General features: G+C 35.5%; 1 protein-coding gene across 1 annotated transcript in view; it reads left to right on the forward strand.

Annotated features, from left to right (window-relative positions):
• The first annotated feature begins 9,537 nt into the window (after nucleotides 1-9,537).
• LOC102807307 (E3 ubiquitin-protein ligase listerin-like) overlaps nucleotides 9,538-21,725 on the forward strand; it is a 28,661-nt gene continuing 16,473 nt past the window's right edge. Inside the window, exons 1-13 of the mRNA XM_085505706.1 lie at nucleotides 9,538-9,802; nucleotides 10,696-10,896; nucleotides 11,171-11,269; nucleotides 11,737-11,967; nucleotides 12,304-12,356; nucleotides 13,015-13,195; nucleotides 14,457-14,630; nucleotides 15,890-16,080; nucleotides 16,379-16,526; nucleotides 17,020-17,829; nucleotides 18,408-18,591; nucleotides 20,206-20,363; nucleotides 20,516-20,597. Of these exons, the coding sequence (XP_085361832.1) occupies nucleotides 9,758-9,802; nucleotides 10,696-10,896; nucleotides 11,171-11,269; nucleotides 11,737-11,967; nucleotides 12,304-12,356; nucleotides 13,015-13,195; nucleotides 14,457-14,630; nucleotides 15,890-16,080; nucleotides 16,379-16,526; nucleotides 17,020-17,829; nucleotides 18,408-18,591; nucleotides 20,206-20,363; nucleotides 20,516-20,597 (2,557 nt within the window). The 5' untranslated portion in view covers nucleotides 9,538-9,757. The remainder of the gene's footprint in view (nucleotides 9,803-10,695; nucleotides 10,897-11,170; nucleotides 11,270-11,736; nucleotides 11,968-12,303; nucleotides 12,357-13,014; nucleotides 13,196-14,456; nucleotides 14,631-15,889; nucleotides 16,081-16,378; nucleotides 16,527-17,019; nucleotides 17,830-18,407; nucleotides 18,592-20,205; nucleotides 20,364-20,515; nucleotides 20,598-21,725) is intronic.

Consider the following 21,725-nt stretch of genomic DNA (forward strand, 5'->3'; position numbering starts at 1 on the left):
TAAAAACAAATATTGTACTACAAAACGCAAGTTATATACAGTGTAATATTTGAATAACAAATATTTTTTTTTTAAATACATGTACCAAAAAAAAAACTTGGAATCTGAACGATATTTCAAAGTAAGTTGACATAAAGTTGCACCGTTAAGAATGAAGACATTTCCTACCAGTGCGTAATGATTGTTGGTCCCTTCGTAAGGAGTTAAGGAGCCTATCACGTTTATTACAAAAGTATCCTCAAGATCCATATATCCGAGGGAAATTCTTTCAAACCCGTAAACAGTATAAAAAACAGTATAAAAAACTAATCAAACATAAAAGTAATCAGAAAATGATTGCACAACTCAAAGAATTGGAAAATTCTAAATCAGACACATCTAAATTTTGGAAGATTCTTCGTGAAATGAATGGCGAGAACCCCAGTAATAATAACGGGAATGTTCAACCTGGTGATTGGTTGGTTTACTTTAAGACCCTACTTAATACTGATAGCAGTACATCAAACTCTGAGATTGCGAATGAACTGGAGAATAGTGAAAAGAGTGCAAGTAGCAACCCCTATTTAGACAGACCAATCTTAAAAAATGAAATAACTAAAGCCATTAGACTTCTTAAAAGTAACAAGGCTTCGGCAGAAGATAGAATTTGCAATGAATTGTTAAAATACGGTGAACATCACTTATTAGATGCAATACATAAACTCTTTAATATTGTTTATAGTTCAAATAACTATCCACATTCTTGGAGCACTGGCCTGTTGGTACCAATCCACAAATCTGGGTCGAAAAATAACCCGGCCAACTACAGGGGAATTGACATCTCTAGCTGTCTTGGCAAGTTATTCAATAGTATTCTAAATATTAGGCTGACATCATTTTTAGACTCTAATAACATTCTTTCCGGTCGACAGTTCGGATTCAGGTATGATTGTCGAACTACAGACAATCTTTTCATACTAAAAACCCTGGTAAATAAATATCTCTACAGTGGTAAGTCAGAGTGCGCCAATAAACAAAATAACACAAATATTAAAAAATCAAAAAAATTATATGCCTGCTTTATTGACCTTAGAAAGGCCTTTGACAGTGTCTGGCATGATGGTCTATTCAAAAAATTAATCAAATATGGTATAACTGGAAAAATGTATAAAACTATCAAAAACATGTACAGTAAAGTAAAATATAAAGTTAAATGTAAAGAAGGCTTAACAAAACAATTTCAGTCCAATATTGGTGTTAAACAGGGATGTAATCTTAGTCCAACTCTCTTCAATCTTTTTTTAAATGACCTGCCCACTATTTTCAATCATAATACCTGTGATCCTCCTTATTTAGAAAACTCGCATGTCAGCTGTCTACTCTATGCCGATGATATTGTGATACTTTCTAAAACTAAACAGGGATTACAGACATGTCTTGATAGTTTGGCATTGTATGCTAAAACGTGGAAGCTCTCTGTCAACACTGACAAAACCAAAATTTTAATTTTCAATAAATCAAACAGACGTTTGAATAATGATACATTTTTTCTTGGAGGTATCGAACTTGATACAGTTAAATCTTATAACTATCTGGGACTAGTCATTAGTGCCAATGGTAAATTTAAGGATGGCCTAAAAAACCTTAAACGTAAGGCTCAAAAAGCTCTGTTTTCAATGAAAGCAAAGCTTGGCTCAATACAAAACATAAGTATAAAAGTTTCAATTTCCCTTTTTGACAAACTCATCAGACCTATCCTCATTTATGGTTGTGATGTTTGGGGTGATGAGTTCTCCACTAAATCACCTATTGAAGACGTTCAATTAAGTTATTGTCGGTATCTACTGGGGGTGTCACAACACACACCAATTATGGCCATGTATAGCGAGTTAGGCAGATACCCCCTAGACGTATTTATAAAAAAACAAATAATTAAATATTACAGTCGGGCCATGAATTCTAATAATGCGTTACTCAAGGAAGCTTTTGTGGTTAACCAAAGCATTAAAAGTAAATGGTATCTAGAAGTGACATCATTATTAAACAATATCCAACTATATCATTCAGTTAACAACTGTGATAAACTAACCTCGGCACAAATGAAACAAATTGATTTAGGCATCAAGGATTTATTTCTAACAAGATGGAAAGGTGAGGTCTATAATGATAACCGCACCAAAGCAAATGAGAAAAACAAACTAAGAACATATCGGCTAATCAAATCAGATTTAAAACTTGAGCCATATTTAGTCAAGCTAAAAAACTTTGAACTGCGTAGTGTGCTTACCAAATTCCGTCTTAGTGACCATAGTCTCAAAATTGAAATGGGTCGTCATAAAAAAATCCCACTAAACAACAGGGTTTGTGACATGTGTAACAAAGGTCTAATTGAGGATGAAATGCATTTTCTGCTGGAATGCAACAAATATAATGAGTTGCGTGCCAAACTGTTCAATAAGGCTAAGGATATGATCCCAGCATTTGAAAATAAACCTGCAGAGAAAAAATTCATGGAATTGTTACAGAATGAAAACATTATTATACCAGTAGCACAGTTCATAAGTAAAAGCTTTGAAGTCAGGAAGCAGGGTCTTACTTGACATCTTAATGCCTGCTGTCAATTTTGTAATTTTATATTAGATTGTATTTTAGATATTTTGTATTATTTAGTAATTTAGTGATTGTATTTGTTATTTGTTATTTAGTATATTGTGTTTTTGTTTTGTTTTTTATATATATATATTTCTCCTTGTACTTTGTGACCATTTTCTTTCCCTCCGGGGATTGTGTAAGAGTCAATAAGTAAATAAATAAATAAAAGATATACAGGTCAAATATTCGAGGAAAAGAAGAAAAGATTAAAGTAACTATAAACCAGGAATTTATTGGTAACCTTATCAGTAGTCGTCACCATGGCAATTTACTCAGTCGTCATTTTAACAATTTCACATTACCGTACACTTTGTACGTAATTTTGTTTTCGATATAAACAAAAATGCCAATATATAGAACGTACAAGCTGTCCCGTGGATGGAAAGTTTGCTGCTATGTGAGTTCACTTCGCTAATTGCTTTACATGGACATTACTTCGAAGTATATTACAGGAGATGCTAGAAAAAAAACTGTATCTCGCCAAAACTTCGCTGTATATAATCGTAAAACACCTGCCCGGCTCTCCACCAGTGTAACGAAAAGAATATTTTATAGAGAAACTGGATCATTCGGCGTCCGTTCGTACAATAACCACACGCACCTGATAGATTCAGTTGTACTTTTCACTCACTGTCAGAGTCGCCCCATGACATCTGCACGCCGACGGAGCATCACTCTCGAACTCAAGCGAGAGAGTATGCTTCATTTGTAACCAATAATGATGTACAAAGTTGCACATACGACGTGAATTCTATGTATCGATTTACATCTAAATGTGAACCCACCAACTTGATGATCAGAATACGTGCTTCTCTTTTACTTTGAACCAATCACGACTCGTATAAGGGACGACGTCAACAGATCGATGTCGGATAAAAAACTTATTTCCTTTAGTTTGGGGGGGGGGTTGACCTCAAAAAGTTTCCATCCTACAAAAACGATTTTATTTTTTAATGAAGCCAAAAAAATCTTGGAGTATTTGTAGTTCGTTTTTTTTCTATCCAATCATGGACAGAAATAACCGAAAAGGGAAAAAAAACAGAAAAATGGTTTGGTTCGAGTGTAAATTTGTGCGTCAAATGAGGTGCATTTGTAAAATCTTTTTACACCCACCCGACAACCAACTACTATGCAATACTACTGTCCGATTATCAATTTGTATTTAATGGTGAATGTAGTCTGACGCCATGACCAATATTTATCAATTAAGTTTCAGTGGGGGGTAGGGGGGTTGGAAAAAACCTAAATGAATTAAGTTTGTTATCAGACATCGATCTTTTGACGTCGTCCCTAAATTGACCGTGGCAATCGTTTTTATTTATCAAAATCAGTTCTACCTGTATTATTAATTGGTGGTAACTAATCGCGTGCCTTATCAGTATCGACGCCTGTTTCCAAACTCGATGTCATTGGCGTAACACCTTTCAGTGACAACTCAACGTACGAATGTTTACTTTCATATCAGTATTCATCTCTAAACGAACCCTGGATGCCCACCCGTATACCAATGTCATTATAATGATAAATTGCATACAGATGTTATTTTAGCTCATCATCTGACAGTCAAGTCACAAGTTCACACACAAGTCACTTCTATATAACCTCAAACAATATAATTAAATAGTGATACCACAATATCCGTAATCACTATGGTATAAATTTTATACATTTTATTAAATTGAAATCGTGTCACGTCACTAAAAACTTATTTTTTCTGACGACATTTGTTCAATGATTTTGTGAAATTGTAAACTTCTTTATCCCTGATCAAAATATATACACTAAAAATATCCTGTTTCTAAGTTTCGCTCTTTTCCCCAAGTAACATATGTTTCATAACTCGTCCTATGGTTTTTGCATAGATCACGAAATGTCAAAAATGAAACACTGGCCGGTGGCTGGCCGTGATTGAAACAATTAAGGTTATTTATGTGGGATTTTTATTCTAGCATATAGATACATATTTATTCAAAAAAGTTACTCCGGACAAGTACAATCTGTTAGATATTTATACTTTGAATTTATACCTATTTGAATAGTAAATAAGACCCATACATATACCTATAATTTTGAAAAAAACAAACAGGGACCAGTTCAGTGGCACGCCCCAATAGGTAATTTCTATATAGTAACCTACCCCTGATGAAACTGACACGCTGTTCATTGAGCTCATGCATTGACACAAAATGGCGGTCATTAGTTTTTAGGCTATATTATTTTCCAGGCTGTAAAGATGAACAGTACGCGGATATTGTTAATCTGCCATAATGATACAACTCCATAAGATCGACGCTCAAGCATTCATAGCATATTTCATTTTAAAATAGGGCATGCCCTCCTTTTTCCGTTAAAAAAATTGTGTAAATTTTTTGATAAGACTCACTAAATATGAGAATTTCTCTACTGTATATCTGACAGATAGAGTTTGAGTGGGCGGTCAGATAAAGCCTTTGTACTCGAACTCTTCGGGATATAAATTCCTCTCCCAGGATATAATGCATCGTCATACGCCGAGCCTCGACATTTATTTATCTCGCATCGGACTTTATATCCCGGAAGAGTCCGAATACTTAGACTTAATTCTATATTTACAGGACGACAATACTCGTTGATCACTGCAAATTATTTTGTACCATATTTTTTTTCTTTGTCTGTGTTTGTATTTTTTTTTTCTGTTATTTGTCCCGCACCCTTGAAAGTTCAGATAGTAAACTTGAACAATGGAAGTGAATATATTATCAAATTACTATTGCCTTGGTTAGTGATATATTGAGTCCATATAACAGAACACACTGGCAATTTATTGTTTTCGATTATATTATGGTATGTGCCGTATGGTGTTTGATACCCGGAGTTTATTTTTGGACTCTTCTCGTTCGTATTGTTTAACAAAACATACACAATGATATTTACAATTTCATGGTACGAGTACATTTTATAAAGTAAGTGAAAATTAGGGTCAGTCAGGTAAACCTGGGATTCGCAATCTTTAATAATAATAAAAAAAAAATTAAGTAAATGTAAATATTCCAACAAAGCACGTTTTAAGAGGGTTGTACGTTTGTATTAGGTGCTACGTCTGCAATCGATAAAATTGAACCAATGTGTTGCTCTTTTACATGCGAGTCAAACGAAGAACCCGTAGCTCTTAGTCGAAATTCCAAACCTTGACACTTTCAGCCCAGTTGTTTAGAAATACCTGATCAACACCGTTTAATAATCTAAAGATAAATACAATTGTTTTAGTATAAATATATACATACGTGGAAACCGACGCATATTGACAAGTACGCCATCAACGACGACACAGCCTTAGATATATTGTTTCTCAATCTTTTCTTCGATTGGATATAAATGCTACCCAGGCTGTCTGTACACCAAATCCGTTTTCTTATATTTTTAAAATATTTCTAAATTTCAAGACAGTTGAATCCAACCATCCACTCAACGCACACAGTGGGCGAAGACGCCATTTAAAAATGTTACAATGCTTAATGTAAATCCATCGGCCAAATCGTCGTTTGAGTTTGAATTGCGAATAGGGAACGGTTTTGTTGCGTCGACAGTACTTAACTCAACAGGTGTTATGATTGTTCCTCATACCACCTTCTGAGCTAGGCGTTGTCTTATACTAATAATCATTAAGATAGCTGGCGATTAAGATACCCGTAAATTCATCGACCAAATCATTGTTTGAGTTCGAATTTCGCATATTTACAAAAAGCTAGGAAACGGGTTTATTGCGTCGACAGTACTTGACTCAACAGGTGTTACCTGAGGTTTATAATCATATTATGATTGTTCCTTATATCACCTTCTGAGCTAGGCAATGTCTTTTACTAATAACCATTAAGATAGCTGGCGATAAAGTAATCTTCTCCGTCAATCTACTCTGAACACCTTTGCTTTTCATTTTAGAGGGCGCTACAGAGCAGTAGCAGAGGCACTGCAGGGCAATACAAGTGCATTACACAGCAATACATGTAAAAGAGGGCGCAAGAGGACAAATATATGTTCCTATGGTCCAAACGTCGAGGCTTGCTATCCCGTTCAATATATTATGTATGAGTACAGACAATGGTAGATGCACATCTGCTGCATGCGGGCTGTGTGTTGTGAAAGTGTTCACTAAAAATAGCAAACAGTCATTTGCATATCGATGTGAATATGGGCGATAGAAGCAGACTGAGACGAAGAAATCGACGGCCGTTGAAAGAACACAACGCTACGAGTGACAGTGGTTCAGCCGACAACACGATGTTAATTTCCATTAAACGAAACGTGTCGATAATAGTGTTGTGGTTAGTGGCGGGAATTGCATTCGGGTCGTCATCAATATTGCTATCGTTAGTACATGGCAATAACGGAGAGCCATATGACTGTCTTGTGTTTGTCGGGCACCTTGCCCTTGTTATGGTCGTAATACCTCCTTTCCTAACAACATCAAATATGGACGAACGCGGTTTTATGGTCGGAGTCGGCGTCAAACGAGAGTTGTTTATTGCGGCAGTATACCTGTCAATGCCACATCTGTCCCCAACGGAAATAACAGTGTTATACTATGGCTGGTCGGTGGTTTTCACTCTCCTCGTTCGCTGGCTGATCCTACGAGAATTCTCCACGTTTCCAATATATCGATGTATTGCACTACTAGCAGCAATTGTCGGCGTATATAACGTTACGGCATTCCAGAAAGTCAATTCTGCGGTTTGTCATATTCTTTCGTCATGGAATTCTTCCGGCGTAACAAATTCCAGCTATAACACAAGTAAAGAATTCATGCAATTGGACGACGCCGACAGTGGCATTTCCTATTCATATCTTACATGCTTTACATTGGCACTCTCTTCTAGTGTGTATCGCACAATGGGTCAGAAATACAACGTGTTTTTTATTTATTTTCATGAAATGTTAATCGTAATATACCTGGCTATTATAATGACATTCGTGTTAGACGCACCCCGGTCAGTATGGGCCACAGAACCAATTGTCTCAAGTCTGTGTTTATTTATTGCTATTTTATTATCAGAAATAATTGGTCTTTGGTCTTATTTTCGCTGCTGTTATCTAAAAAAATCCGTGAAGTATTCGTTTATTATACATACTGAACTGATAGCAGTGTATTACCTCTCAGTGTATTGGACGGACTTCAAAACAACGCCAGCTCACTTCACCGGAGTTTTAGCTACGTTTGTCGCTTGTCTTGTACGGACGAGTGAATCTGTTGCCTCTGACAAGTCACGTGACACATCTACGTACCAAGAGGATGTGATTCCTAATCACATTGGGAATCTTGAGGAATCCACCTTTCAAGATTAATTGCAATAGACGTTTTGTCACGTGATGTCAATATGACTATTTTGACTGTTCACATTCCACGTCGTTTTGTTATACTTGTGACTATTTCATTTTCTGTTCAAAACATTTTTTGAATATTTTTCTAAATGTCTGTGCATATATTTGGAATTTAATTAAAAGTTACTGTGTTATTCTCTTACTGCGGTGTTTCGTAATTGTACTTCGAGTAAACCATCTTATACAGAACTCGACAATAGTTCAGTATTTCGCTTAATATCGGTTAGAAAAGTTGTACATTTTGTCTCGTATACATTGCATGTTGTGGTGTCTCGTTAAAAAAAAAACTGTTGGTTTGGCCATGAATGAAATATTATACGACCCTGTGCGCATGTGCTTTAATTTAATAGTACGTACCAGTAATACATATTATGTTGTGGTTTGTATATATACATGCAATCCGAGAAGGGAACAGTTTCCACAAAGTCTCGACAAGCTCATATCTCATCGTTTTCAAATAAACAATATTATAACAAAACCGATTCATAACAGTTTCCACGACAACACAGACTTGTAAGTCACCATGACAAAATAAATCCATAAGTCATCAGCACAACACAGATATTTAACCGTTACCATGGCAGCACACATTCCTTTCAACCACCCTGATACCACAACCATAAATTCGCTTTGTCTGGGTCTCACAAGGTCAACTTATGAAACCTGTTAGATCAGAGTTACGCTTATAGCTAGCCGGAACGTACATCGTCAGGTTTTCATAACACACACACACACACACACACACACACTGGCACACACACACTGGCACACACACATATACAAATAGTGAATTCTTTGCATTTGCTCATTACAATCAATCGGTATTTACTAAGATTGAAAGCATAATTCCGCAGTAGCTCAGACGTGGAAGACGTGGCCAATATTTTCTCAACAATCCCCACACGTTACACCCTGACCAAATCTGTGACAGGATTACTTCACATTTAAAAGTCTCATATAATAATAAAACTCGCAAGTGAAAAATCATTTTAAGTTTTATTTACGTGACTGATTGATCATCAACAATCAACCAACTTACGAACTGTCCAACAACTAACCTATTGAGGGCGTTATTTTAAAAGATGACAATCTACTCTGCCGAGCATTAAAATGTAAAACGTTGACAATTGAAAAACGGGATTCGATGGAATCGTAGAAATAACTGCGCAAATTATGTTTTCCTCATCCAGTTTCGAGCTATATTTTAATTTCCAGGATAAAATGAGTTTTTAGATTTCGTCAAATGTGTTTCCGGGAACGATTCCCCTATGTCCCGTGGTGTTAGGTATTTATACACTGGTTGCATTAATTTAATTTCAAGTACCAGGCATGGTCAACATAATTTCCCCAATCAAAAAAATCATTCTAAAATCTTCACCATCTTTTTACGTTGACCATCTATTCAGAAGCCATGACCACAGCTGCTTTACGTCTCGGTTACGTCTTCACTGCACTGAAACACACCAATGCAAAGAAATCACCAGCTGCAACGTAGTCGCGATTGGATACGCGCACTGATAATCTCTCCCTCTGTGTGATTGAACCAACCATTTGAAACTTGTTGACTGTGAGGATAAAATAAGTTCGTAAACACTCGTACGAAACTTTACACCCCTTTTTGAAAAATAGTTCAATCCTTACCGGAAGTGGGAACTTCCAACATGGCGGCGTTCACGTTCCGGTGATACGTGAGTGTGTGGCGTCTGTGACAGTAATCGCATTTCAACACGGAACTTCTTGCCAAATCTTTGCCGTATTGTTACCTGGAAAAATGGGAGGAAAGAAAAAGGCTCAGCGTACGAAGGGAAACACAAGGGTAGGTTTTTAGTTTAGGTTTGATCGTAATTTGACTGTTGTTGTGCAATCACCAATCGGACACAGCTTTTTTAAAAGTTTAAATTCACACATCCTTGTGATGTTTTATATGACGTAATACAATAAAACGGGGCTTGATCTATAAAGTGGTAATATTTTTTTGATTTCATCTCTATGAGAATTGAAAGCAACAAAGATTAAATTTCTAATGATTCATTGCAAAGTTCTTTCATTGTGTCTTTTGTGAATGTGATTGTTTTGAACATGGAACTACATGGAACTAAAAAGTCTCTTCTTCGAGCGAGCTGTGTTGTCGACCAAAGGTTATAGAATATTGGTGAAGTATATTAATAAAAGTGAAATAATCTAAACACCACAATATTTTATCTGGGATACGCCTGTTAAAACAACTGTGAACGTGCTGGTAATGTGTACCATATGACCAGATACTGGTCTGTAATAGAAGTACCTGGGGTACCATATTTACCCTTCTAACACTTAAGGTGTAACTGATGACACAATTAGTTTGGTATATTAAAATAACTCAAATACAAAATGTACACTTTTCATTATAAACTATATCAATGATTCATAAGATTTGGATAAGCAAGAGTGTGATATTTGATGATCTTGTGTGAATTGCAAAAGTTACATGAACTGCAGTTCGAGTTTTCTTTTTGTGAGATCCTCATTGCAAATCACCGTAAATTGTTATGAAACAAGTTGCATCACTTATCTTACACATCCTTGATGATATATACATGTATATGCACTTCTGATGTGTTGAGTTTCATATGTGACCAATGTTTGCTATACAATTGTACTCTCTCAAGATCAAAACAACGATGTTTAATGTCTGAACAGGATAGATGTGTATTATTTTTAATTATTTAGCCCTCCAGTAGCGGTCGTTCTGCTGACTTACTGACTAAGGATGGACGTGTTAGTACTGGTTTTGTTGGATTTGGAGCGCTATCTGGTGATTTAGGCTATGTACCTCTACAGGGTGTGGAGGATATTGATACATCAGTTGACAGTGATTTTAGAATGGTAATGAGAAAAATAACAAAAAAGGATGTCACTACAAAACTAAAGGTGAGTATAAAGATATAGAATGTTACATTTGGTATTAGAGATATTACACAATGCACAGCGCAACAATTTCTAATACTCAAATCATTAGTATATATTGGCAAAACTGCACCTCATGAATATATGTCGTGAATTATGGAATATCTTGTTGAATACCCACCTTCGGCAAGGGGTTATTGCTTAAATAATCACTGGGTTTAAATTTGGTGCATTAACTGAAAATAAAACCCAGTGAATAAGTGAGGTCTTTACAGTAGATGTATTTATTTTTCAACAGGCTATACAAGAATTCACTAGTTTATGTAAAGACAAAGATGAAGATTCAGTAAAAGGAACTTTGCCATACTGGCGGAGATTGTATAGTAGAACATGCATGGTGAGTGCCAGAATTAGACACTAAGGGTAGTCCTATTTCTGAAATTGCCATTCAAACAACTGAATAGTAACTCACTTGCCTTAACAATCTATAGTAAATATAAAGGCAACATACTTTTTGGACAAGTTTCATATGTTAAATTTTAAATTTGAAGTGTCAGTCGTGATTATATAATAGAACATGGTAAAGTGCATTAGGTCACAGTTTCTGCCCTGCTTTAGTGAAAAACTCTTTAAGGGTGGGAGAATTTATTGTTGTTATCATGAACAAAAACAATATACATGTACAAGTGATCTTTTCTCTATTATCTCTATATCATGACAACACTGCAGGTGATATTGAAATCAGTGCATGTCATGGCCATGCTGGATGAATGTGTACTTTTTTCTAAGCTTCTTCTAAGGAAGTGACAGTGCAGATTTGTGTCACTACAAATTATTAATAAAATGGCATCATATTTTGCGTAGGATTATGACAGGAGAGTGAGAGAAGCTTTGCAACAAGCACACGAACAACTGGCGTTAAAAGTACGGCGTAGTTTAGCACCGCACTTGAAATCAATTATGGGGCCATGGTTACTGTCCCAGTGTGACACGTATGCACCAGCAGCCAGTGCAGCCAAGTCAGCATTCAACAGTGCATTCCCTCTTTCCAAACAATCTGAAGCTATTTTATTCTGTAAAGAAGACATACTAATGGTGAGTACTGTTAAATAGACTTGCTTTAGCGCCCTCACAGTGCGTACTCCATTGCTGAACAATCAGGAACTCCTATATTCTGCAAGACATACTAAAACGTAAAAGCACTTTCAGATTTCTGTGACCTACGAAACTAGGCGTCAGGTAGCCCTTTAATAGACAACATTAGTACACTACTGTATTCATCTATATTTAAGCTTTCAGATAATAAATAGGTTGTTATAGTAGCGTGCTTAGTAGTTTTTAGAGAGTGTCAGATCAGTTTTCAATTTGTTTTTCTTCTGTGGCTACCTTAAGTCTCCAATAAATTTATAATGGTACCTGTTTATTTTTCAGTATATCCAAGATAATCTCTTTAAACAAACAGCTGCTACTTTAAGTGATCCTAAGTAAGTGTATGTTTATAAATATAGTCTGAAAATTTAGTTTTTTTGTTAATCTTTATAGACTCGTTATTGATGTGCGTATATGCTTGTATGGGCTGCAGTACAGAATTTTCATTGTGATTGTCTACATAATAGTCATCTATGGACTATGGTCTTCATAGGCAAATTATTACCAAAGTCTTCAAATATTCTCACATGAAAAACTTTTATTACTGCTACTATTGAATCCATACACATTTGACGTTTCATCGCCTTTTGATCTGTGGCTTCAGTCCACTCTACCACCAAGAAGAGTAGTACAAACTTAGATAATGTGTAATAATTTTTTTTAAATAGTATGATATTTGTTGACTCAAATTATAGAAAAGATGAATAATTTGCTGGTGAAACAAAATATGATCGTGGCTACAACAGCTAGCCAATAGTTTTATGTTCTGGCATTACCTTAGAAATTTGCTTGTAAAATGATGTTCTTATTTCGTCTGCCCAGATTGGATGATCCATGTAAATGTTTGATAGCTAATCAGAATGCCAGTTACCAGGGAAACCAGCGGAATATCACAAGAGATTAACCCCCATACTCATTGCATGTAAACTGACTAATGGCATTATAATTCAAAACTTGTCTACTCCCTGACATATATACTGTAATTATTTCCAGGTCTACACCTGCAGAGGAGATGGAAACAAAGTATAATCGTGTTATTACATCCTCATTTCTTGCTTTGAACTACTTCCTGTTGTCAATACCTAAGAAGGAACATGAGAATCTTGTAGAAATATATCGCACATTGTTTGAAGAACCCAAATTCTGGAAATATTCAAAGAGTAAAACACCAATGGTGAGTAGAAATACTAACACAGAATAATGAATTTGAGTTTTATCATTTTATCAATTTATTAAGACTACCGGGTACACCTACAAAATAGTGTCAATTGTTTTCAAGTATTGGAAATTTGTTTAAACTTAATAAGTTGCATTCTTCTTCTTCAGTCTTCTGTCACAATAAAAGACTTGTACATTATTTCCATACTTATAAGCTGTAGAAAATGTTTTATATTTGGTCCAAAAATTAACAAAGAAATTATTACAAATACATAAATTATTCATAGAAATCATAGTGTTTGAAGGGATGATCAAGGTTTGTATGATTCTGGAATTTGAAAGGTGTCTTTGAAAGTTCTTGAAAATGAACAATCAGCATGAAAATCCATTATTGTTAGTCATTAATCATTATTATATTTTTTATCAAGCTTTTTCTGTTTTGACCAACGAAAGTCTACTACATCCTTAATGAAGGATGGCTGCACACCAAAAAGAAACTGTAATCTGTGTTTTCTCCACCATACCGATGAGAGACTATTCAAATTAAAAGATTAATTAGGTAATAATCCACCGTAAGCTTACCAAAGTTCTGATGAAATAGTCCTGGAAAATCCTAGAATTTCTGTTTTTTCAGATGTACAAACCCTGGTTTTTGAACTACAGTGTTTAAACAGTGAATTATCCTAGATAGAATTTTGGAATTTTGTGTTCAAGGATGGTTCAGTTTTAAATCATCGTCCGCCTGCACGGTGTTGTTCTGTTCGAACATTCCTCCCTCTACAACACCGTGTGGTAAAACTATTCATAACCGTGTATGTCACGTGGTTGCGCGATAGAAAATTTACCGACCAATAGAAAGCTTTTTTACAATGACTGCCAGAAAGCGCCTGGAGCTTTGCAATTCTGATGTCTTCGGCTTCATTTCTGTGTATATATGTTGCAGTGACATCATGAGCTTTGAGGTATAACACCTACTCTTCTATAATACTCAACAGTGGTGACAACACTATTACCACGCTCGATGATCGCAAGGCCGGTAAAGCATAATAACATAAGGATTTACTATTTCCAGTGCGACTAAAAAGGAACACATCAGACTCTGCACTCAGTATAGCTTAAATGGCTTTGGTCTGAATATCTGTGAGTTGCTGATGTATGATGTATGGATATCGTCGCTGTATTGCCTCGACATTCAAGCCAACACAGCTTCCACTGTGTGCAGCGAAAGATGGTTTTATAATAAATGTGAAATCTATACTTTTGTCTTTGGATTACAGATAAGAGGAGCTTTCTATTCAACAATTTCTGCATTGTGTCAAGTTGTACCGGAGATGACTAACAAATATTCAGTGAAATTAACACCATCAGTTCTTGGTAACTTGGATGATACTGATCCAGTTGTATGTCAGCCATTGTGGGAAGCAGTACTATATGTTGTGTCAATCATTACGGTAAGTAAATTAATCTCTTCTCATACTGTAAAACATGTCTTTTTCGCGAGCATGTCTTTTTAGCGAATTTAGTGAGACAACTGATTCGCTAATTCAAGATGTCGCTAATGACTTTATTATTTGTATAAAGTAATCTGAAACATAAAATGCTGGAGCGCTTCCTAATTACACTTGACAGTTTTACTTTGTTTTTATGAAGGTGATAACTGCGCATTTGTTTTGGCACTCGACAGACAAGTATTGTGTAAACAGGAAATCGACAATGACAAGAGAGATTCGCTAAATCAACATTTCGCTATTACGTCATTTTACCACAATTCGCTAAAATTGCATGTCGCTTTTGCAACATGTTTTACAATAATTTTATCATCTGGTGATTCTTTTTTGTTTTAGTGTTAGAAATTACATTTATTATTGTTAAGTATAGTGGTGATATTAGCAGGGCTGCTCTAATTTTCTATACAGTGTATTTATATTTTCTAATTTTCAAAGCCATCTATTTTCATTCCTGATAATAAGCGCACATCTGCCTGATATAGAGACTGTGAATACTGTCGCAATTTGTTAATTGCTTTTTAAAACTGATTAGGAAAGCAAAGATCACGAAAAGTCTTCACAGAAAGCTTCTGACATATATCAGACAAATTGTGGAATTAGCATTTTAGGCGGTAAAAACTGGCATATTTCATATGTAAATTTGGCCAGTTTCTGATTGTGATTGCTATAGGCAGGGTTGCTCTATATAGATAGCATTTACAGCAAGTCTCAGAAGTATTGGGGCAGCCAATTTGCAAACTCGTCGCTTTGGTTTTGATTGAACGGTTGGCTTTCGAATCCCGCTGGTGCCGTCCTGTGGTCACCCCCACTCTGGTTGAATCTATGTAACAGTAGGGAACAGTCGTCATACTTTATTTGGATGGTGATTTCGCTTTCAAATATACCAGGGAAAGTGTTCTATTTTCTTCGTGTAATGAGGTGTTCGTATACAAGGGATTGTCCACGCAAAAACGATGAATGTAGTCGAATTTTATTAGCGGTTGGTTTAATGTTACCCCAACAAATCATTTGGATGTTTGCAAATTGGCTGCCCCAATACTTCTGAGACTTGCTGTAACACTTCACCTACTTAAAGCTTCCACAGGTAGCGAAATGAATTGTAAAAATGGCCTCAGCAAGGCGATGTGTTAACACAGGTTTGACTGCATGTCTAACAGAGAGCAGGGATTTATAAACATGTATAATTATAACGTCATTTACAGGAATGTTGGCAACACATCAACGTTCGGAAGGCGCTTCTACCAAAGCTGTGGTCAGTCTTCAGACAAGGTGGAAATGGATCTGCTTCGGTTGTTTATCCAAATTTTTTGCCTTTACTGAGTAAAATACCATCGGAAATCATCAGTCAAAATGTGCAGTTCTATCAGGAGTGGTTTGGAAATATGAAAACTGGGTAAGATTGTATATTTTTAATAATATTAGGTTATGAGGTGAATTTTCAAATATGTACTCTGGGGGCTACAATGTTTGTTTTTGTTATTAGAGGATACCTACGTGCGTAATCGCCCCATATTTGGAATTTCGCATTTCCTAATATGGTAGGATGCAAATACCCCATAAAATACTGCAAAATTATGGCACGTTATAACTTATGGCATTACGGTGACAGATGTATAATAATATTAATTATTGTAATAAATTTTGTAATAATATTCAGCATGTATGTAATTGAATTATCATTTTGATTACAGGTTGACTGTAGAGCGGGTTTTGATGAGTAGTAGCGAGTGTTCGGCCATAATTGTGGCTTACATGGAGTGTTTAAGATTATCATTACAAAAACATTTACAAGACACTGCTGAGAACCGACTTATACAGAATTATCTTATCCTTGATCAGGTACCTTATTTATAACCTTTTCATTCTAGAAACTTTAATCATTGAAGAAATGTAGAATATTATTATTGTTGTTGGCATGTAAATTGATTGCCAATAGATTTAATTGTGATTGAATTTTCATCCATTCGATAAATCGCAAGATGGAATCTTAGTTTGACAATCACAAATGTACCAGTATCACAGCATCAATTATTATTCGATTTAAGTATTTTCTATTAAGATTTGCCTGAGAATAAACGCCAGACTCTTGAGTTGTTTTCAAAATAATCGTAATCCAATACGTACAATTAGCATGTAATATTCAATGAAAATATACTGGAAAAATACCACATTGTCTCTCCAAGCAATTTTGGTCGATGCAATGGTCACTAATGTGGGACCCTCAGATAGAGAACCGATTCTATTATGTCATCGGCATTATCAATCTAGGACAAAACAATTGAAATTTACGTAATGTGGTCAATATTTAATGGTTATATAATTTATATTGCAGCTGATGCCAATGATAGAAACATCAATTGTGGAAGAGAAAACTCAGCAATCATCATCTTCACTTTATGTACAAATCTGTGATTTAGTGAATTATCTTGAAAAGGAATCTGATAAAGAAACCAATCTAAGATTATTAGAATTATTTTGGGAAAATTTGACTTGCATTTGTGTGAAGTATGTTAATGATGATTCCATTGCAAGACAACTGGAGAACATGGCTTTGTTATTAGAATGCATCAAGTCACCTGATATTGCCAGAAAGATGACTCTCAAGAAAAGTGTCAAGGTCAAGTTTTCTGAGGATGCTGTCAATACTGGTGCCAGGAGGAAAACCATGCCAACAGATGAAGAGGAGCCAAAGATGGTCGTGGTGGATGACGTAAAAAGTGAGGGAATCACACAAGCCTCTCTGCTGGATCTTGTCTGCAAAGTAACGAGCATTTCACTCCAAGTAATCCAATCAACACAATCTCTCGTACACCAACGATTTCTTGCACGGCTTGTGAAAAGATTTGCTGATGCTAAACTATTCAATTCTCTAGTAACAAAAAGAACTGACATTCTATCAGATGAATCTGAATTGAAACAAGATATTGACAAGACATACACGAGTAAGTTCTTTCATATGATTCTACTTCCATGGATAGATGAAGTGGAGAACCATCGGGGAATGTATTCAGTAGATTGCATTGTAGATTTGGTGTTAACAGTTATCAAGTCTTGTCACGATGAAGCCGAGAAGACATCGATTCTAAATGAAGTCTTGATAAAATGTAATAATACACAGATTTTACATAATTTACTGAAAAAGGTTTGTATGTATTTTATTGTTCTTACTTGTAAAACCTGTCTGAACTAAATACTTTTCATTGACCCTTCCCTATGATTGTACATTTGTATATTTTAGAACTATACATGTATTACCCCCCGGTAACTGCACATTGCTGACATTGTTATTGATCATTTTTACCAGACAAATTTGTGACCCACAGAATCAGATTTATCAAACTTGTGCTGTAATAATGATTGAATATAAGTTTACTCATTTGAAATAAATAATCTATGAGATCTTTTCTTCATATGTTTCTGATCTGATCCAGTCTGGTTTGATCTGTTCTGTAATTAACCTTTTCACCACCAGTTTCCTCTTTTCATCACAAATTCACAAAATTGTCCTGTTTATAGTCGGCATTTTTCTTCAGAAGATTGGGACAAAAATAGCCAAATTTTTTGAGTAAAAACTGAATATTGACTTGAATTTTGTCTGTTGGCTCCAAAATTAGGGTTCTTTTTCAGAAATATTGAAGAATATAAGAAAAAAGTGCAGACAAATTTGGGCGAAAAGGTCTGGTTGTGAAAATGCGTAATGTATGTTTTATTTCTTGATAGGCCACTACGGATTGGTGTGATCCAGACATTACAAGGTGGTTGAAGGGCCCGGAGTTTGGTAAAAAATTGGTACAGGTTGCAGTACAATTATGTCACAATAGTCTAACCTCTGACACTTCAGAATCGTCCAATGACAGTAGCTGGATGATAATAAGTTTAGGACTTTCAACCAATCAGAACCTTGGTAAGTTGCATGTGACATATTGATTATAATAATTGTATTTTCCTAATATTTCTCATTATAAATCCTGGCTGAATAGTTAGAGTGATATACAAATAGGTGGTTTTTCGTTCAACTGCGATCTCGCAAGTTGCATGAAAAACACGGGCCGAACTTCTGTCGCAAAAATCAAAAGATTTGATTTTGAACACAAATTTCTTTTTTTTTGTAGCTCAAAGTCAAAAAGCCGATCTTTGAAAGGCGAATAATGTGTTTAGATACCCTTACTTCATTGAAATTGACCATCATTAAATGTGTACAGCACATTATTAAGCATGGAAATACCCCCCAAAATTTTTGCGGAATCCCATGCAATGTTTGTCGCCACTACAACGCTATGACCTTTGTTTGTCCCATTTCTACGATCGATTTCATGCATAATGTGGGATCTCACGGTGAACAGAGACTGGTCCGTTGTTCGATCACATTATATACAATGTTATACAAAATAAATATGACAAGAGTTTTGCATCATTCCAAGCCCTCGGGTAGGAAGAATGCCTGCTACTTTTGTTGTAAAATACAAAGAATGACACAAATGTGTGTGTGATTTTATCTATAAACTATGTTGATTCTGCTCATTTGTGGGTTTTGCCTTATTTCACAAATTGTATTTTAAGCTGAATGTTCTGAGCATTCAAATAATATTTACTTGAGTTTGTCAATATAAATGCTGCTCTCCATGTTCCTTATTACAACAACAGTTTACTTGATACACTGTTACGTGATTTGAACAATAACAGTTTACTTGATACACTGTTACATGATTTGAACAATGACAGTTTACTTGATACACTGTTACGTGATTTGAACAATGACAGTTTACTTGATACACTGTTACGTGATTTGAACAATGACAGTTTACTTGATACACTGTTACGTGATTTGAACAATGACAGTTTACTTGATACACTGTTACGTGATTTGAACAATGACAGTTTACTTGATACACTGTTACGTGATTTGAACAATGACAGTTTACTTGATACACTGTTACGTGATTTGAACAATGACAGTTTACTTGATACACTGTTACGTGATTTGAACAATGACAGTTTACTTGATACACTGTTACATGATTTGAACAATGACAGTTTACTTGATACACTGTTACGTGATTTGAACAATGACAGTTTACTTGATACACTGTTACGTGATTTGAACATTGACAGTTTACTTGATACACTGTTACATGATTTGAACAATGACAGTTTACTTGATACACTGTTACATGATTTGAACAATGACAGTTTACTTGATACACTGTTACGTGATTTGAACAATGACAGTTTACTTGATACACTGTTACATGATTTGAACAATGACAGTTTACTTGATACACTGTTACATGATTTGAACAATGACAGTTTACTTGATACACTGTTACGTGATTTGAACAATGACAGTTTACTTGATACACTGTTACGTGATTTGAACAATGACAGTTTACTTGATACACTGTTACGTGATTTGAACAATGACAGTTTACTTGATACACTGTAACATGAGTTGAATATTGGATACACTGTGGAGATATGTACATTATTCTTGTGTTGATTGTTTCTTGTATCATTTCAGAACCTGTCATATCTGCCCAGTACATGGAGGATATACTGCATACATTTCATCAAGCATTGCCAAAAACCACAGAAGAAATTACTGATAATGAAGAGCAGTTACAACGCTGTGTAACTTTCATCTGTGATATTGCGTATAATTTCTTCATTGCTGTGCAAGTAAGATTAATTTACCATGAGATATATCCATTGTGTCACTCTTTTGATGTTCCATCCTGTATTGGCTGCTTTCCTTCTTCTTCTTATTGGCTGTTTGATATTGAAGTAAAAGTGAAGTAAAAAAATCAATTTTGTTTTTATTGTCTCCATAGGGTTGTTTTTTGATACCTGGATCAGAAGATCTATTACTAACTTTATTTCAGTTGAGTTGTTCTGACATTTACTCATTTACTGGTAAGTTTCTGTTAAATCAGATTTTACAATTTGGTTTCCTTTTGTGCATAATATTTTGAAGTGCAAACAACGATGAAGTTAAAAAGTGTAAACAACAATAATGTTGGGGAATGTAACACAAAAAGATTGAAAGTGTATAACAATGAAGTTGTGGAAGTACCGATATGAACAATGAAGTTGGGAAGTACCGATATGAACAATGAAGTTGGGAAGTACCGATATGAACAATGAAGTTGGGAAGTACCGATATGAACAATGAAGTTGGGAAGTACCGTTATGAACAATGAGTTGGGAAGTACCGGTATGAAAAATGAGTTGGGAAGTACCGGTATGAACAATAAGTTGGGAAGTACCGGTATGAACAATAAGTTGGGAAGTACCGGTATGAACAATGAGTTGGGAAGTACCGGTATGAACAATGAGTTGGGAAGTACCGGTATGAACAATGAGTTGGGAAGTACCGGTATGAACAATGAGTTGGGAAGTACCGGTATGAACAATGAGTTGGGAAGTACCGGTATGAACAATTGAGTTGGGAAGTACCGGTATGAACAATAAGTTGGGAAGTACCGGTATGAACAATGAGTTGGGAAGTACCGGCATGAACAATGAGTTGGGAAGTACCGGTATGAACAATAAGTTGGGAAGTACCGGTATGAACAATAAGTTGGGAAGTACCGGTATGAACAATGAGTTGGGAAGTACCGATATGAACAATGAAGTTGGGAAGTACCGGTATGAACAATGAAGTTGGGAAGTACCGGTATGCACAATGAGTTGGGAAGTACCGGTTTGAAAATAAGTTGGGAAGTACCGATATGAACAATGAGTTGGGATGTACCGGTATGAACAATGAGTTGGGAAGTACCGGTATGAACAATGAGTTGGGAAGTGCCGGTATGAACAATGAGTTGGGAAGTACCGGTATGTACAATGAGTTGGGAAGTACCGGTATGAACAATGAGTTGGGAAGTACCGATATGAACAATGAAGTTGGGAAGTACCGGTATGAACAATGAAGTTGGGAAGTACCGGTATGAACAATGAGTTGGGAAGTACCGGTATGAACAATAAGTTGGGAAGTACCGATATGAACAATGAGTTGGGAAGTACCGGTATGAACAATGA

The sequence above is a fragment of the Saccoglossus kowalevskii genome, chromosome 11, assembly GCF_978046115.1.
Source record: "Saccoglossus kowalevskii chromosome 11, keSacKowa6.1, whole genome shotgun sequence".
Classification (NCBI taxonomy): domain Eukaryota; kingdom Metazoa; phylum Hemichordata; class Enteropneusta; family Harrimaniidae; genus Saccoglossus; species Saccoglossus kowalevskii.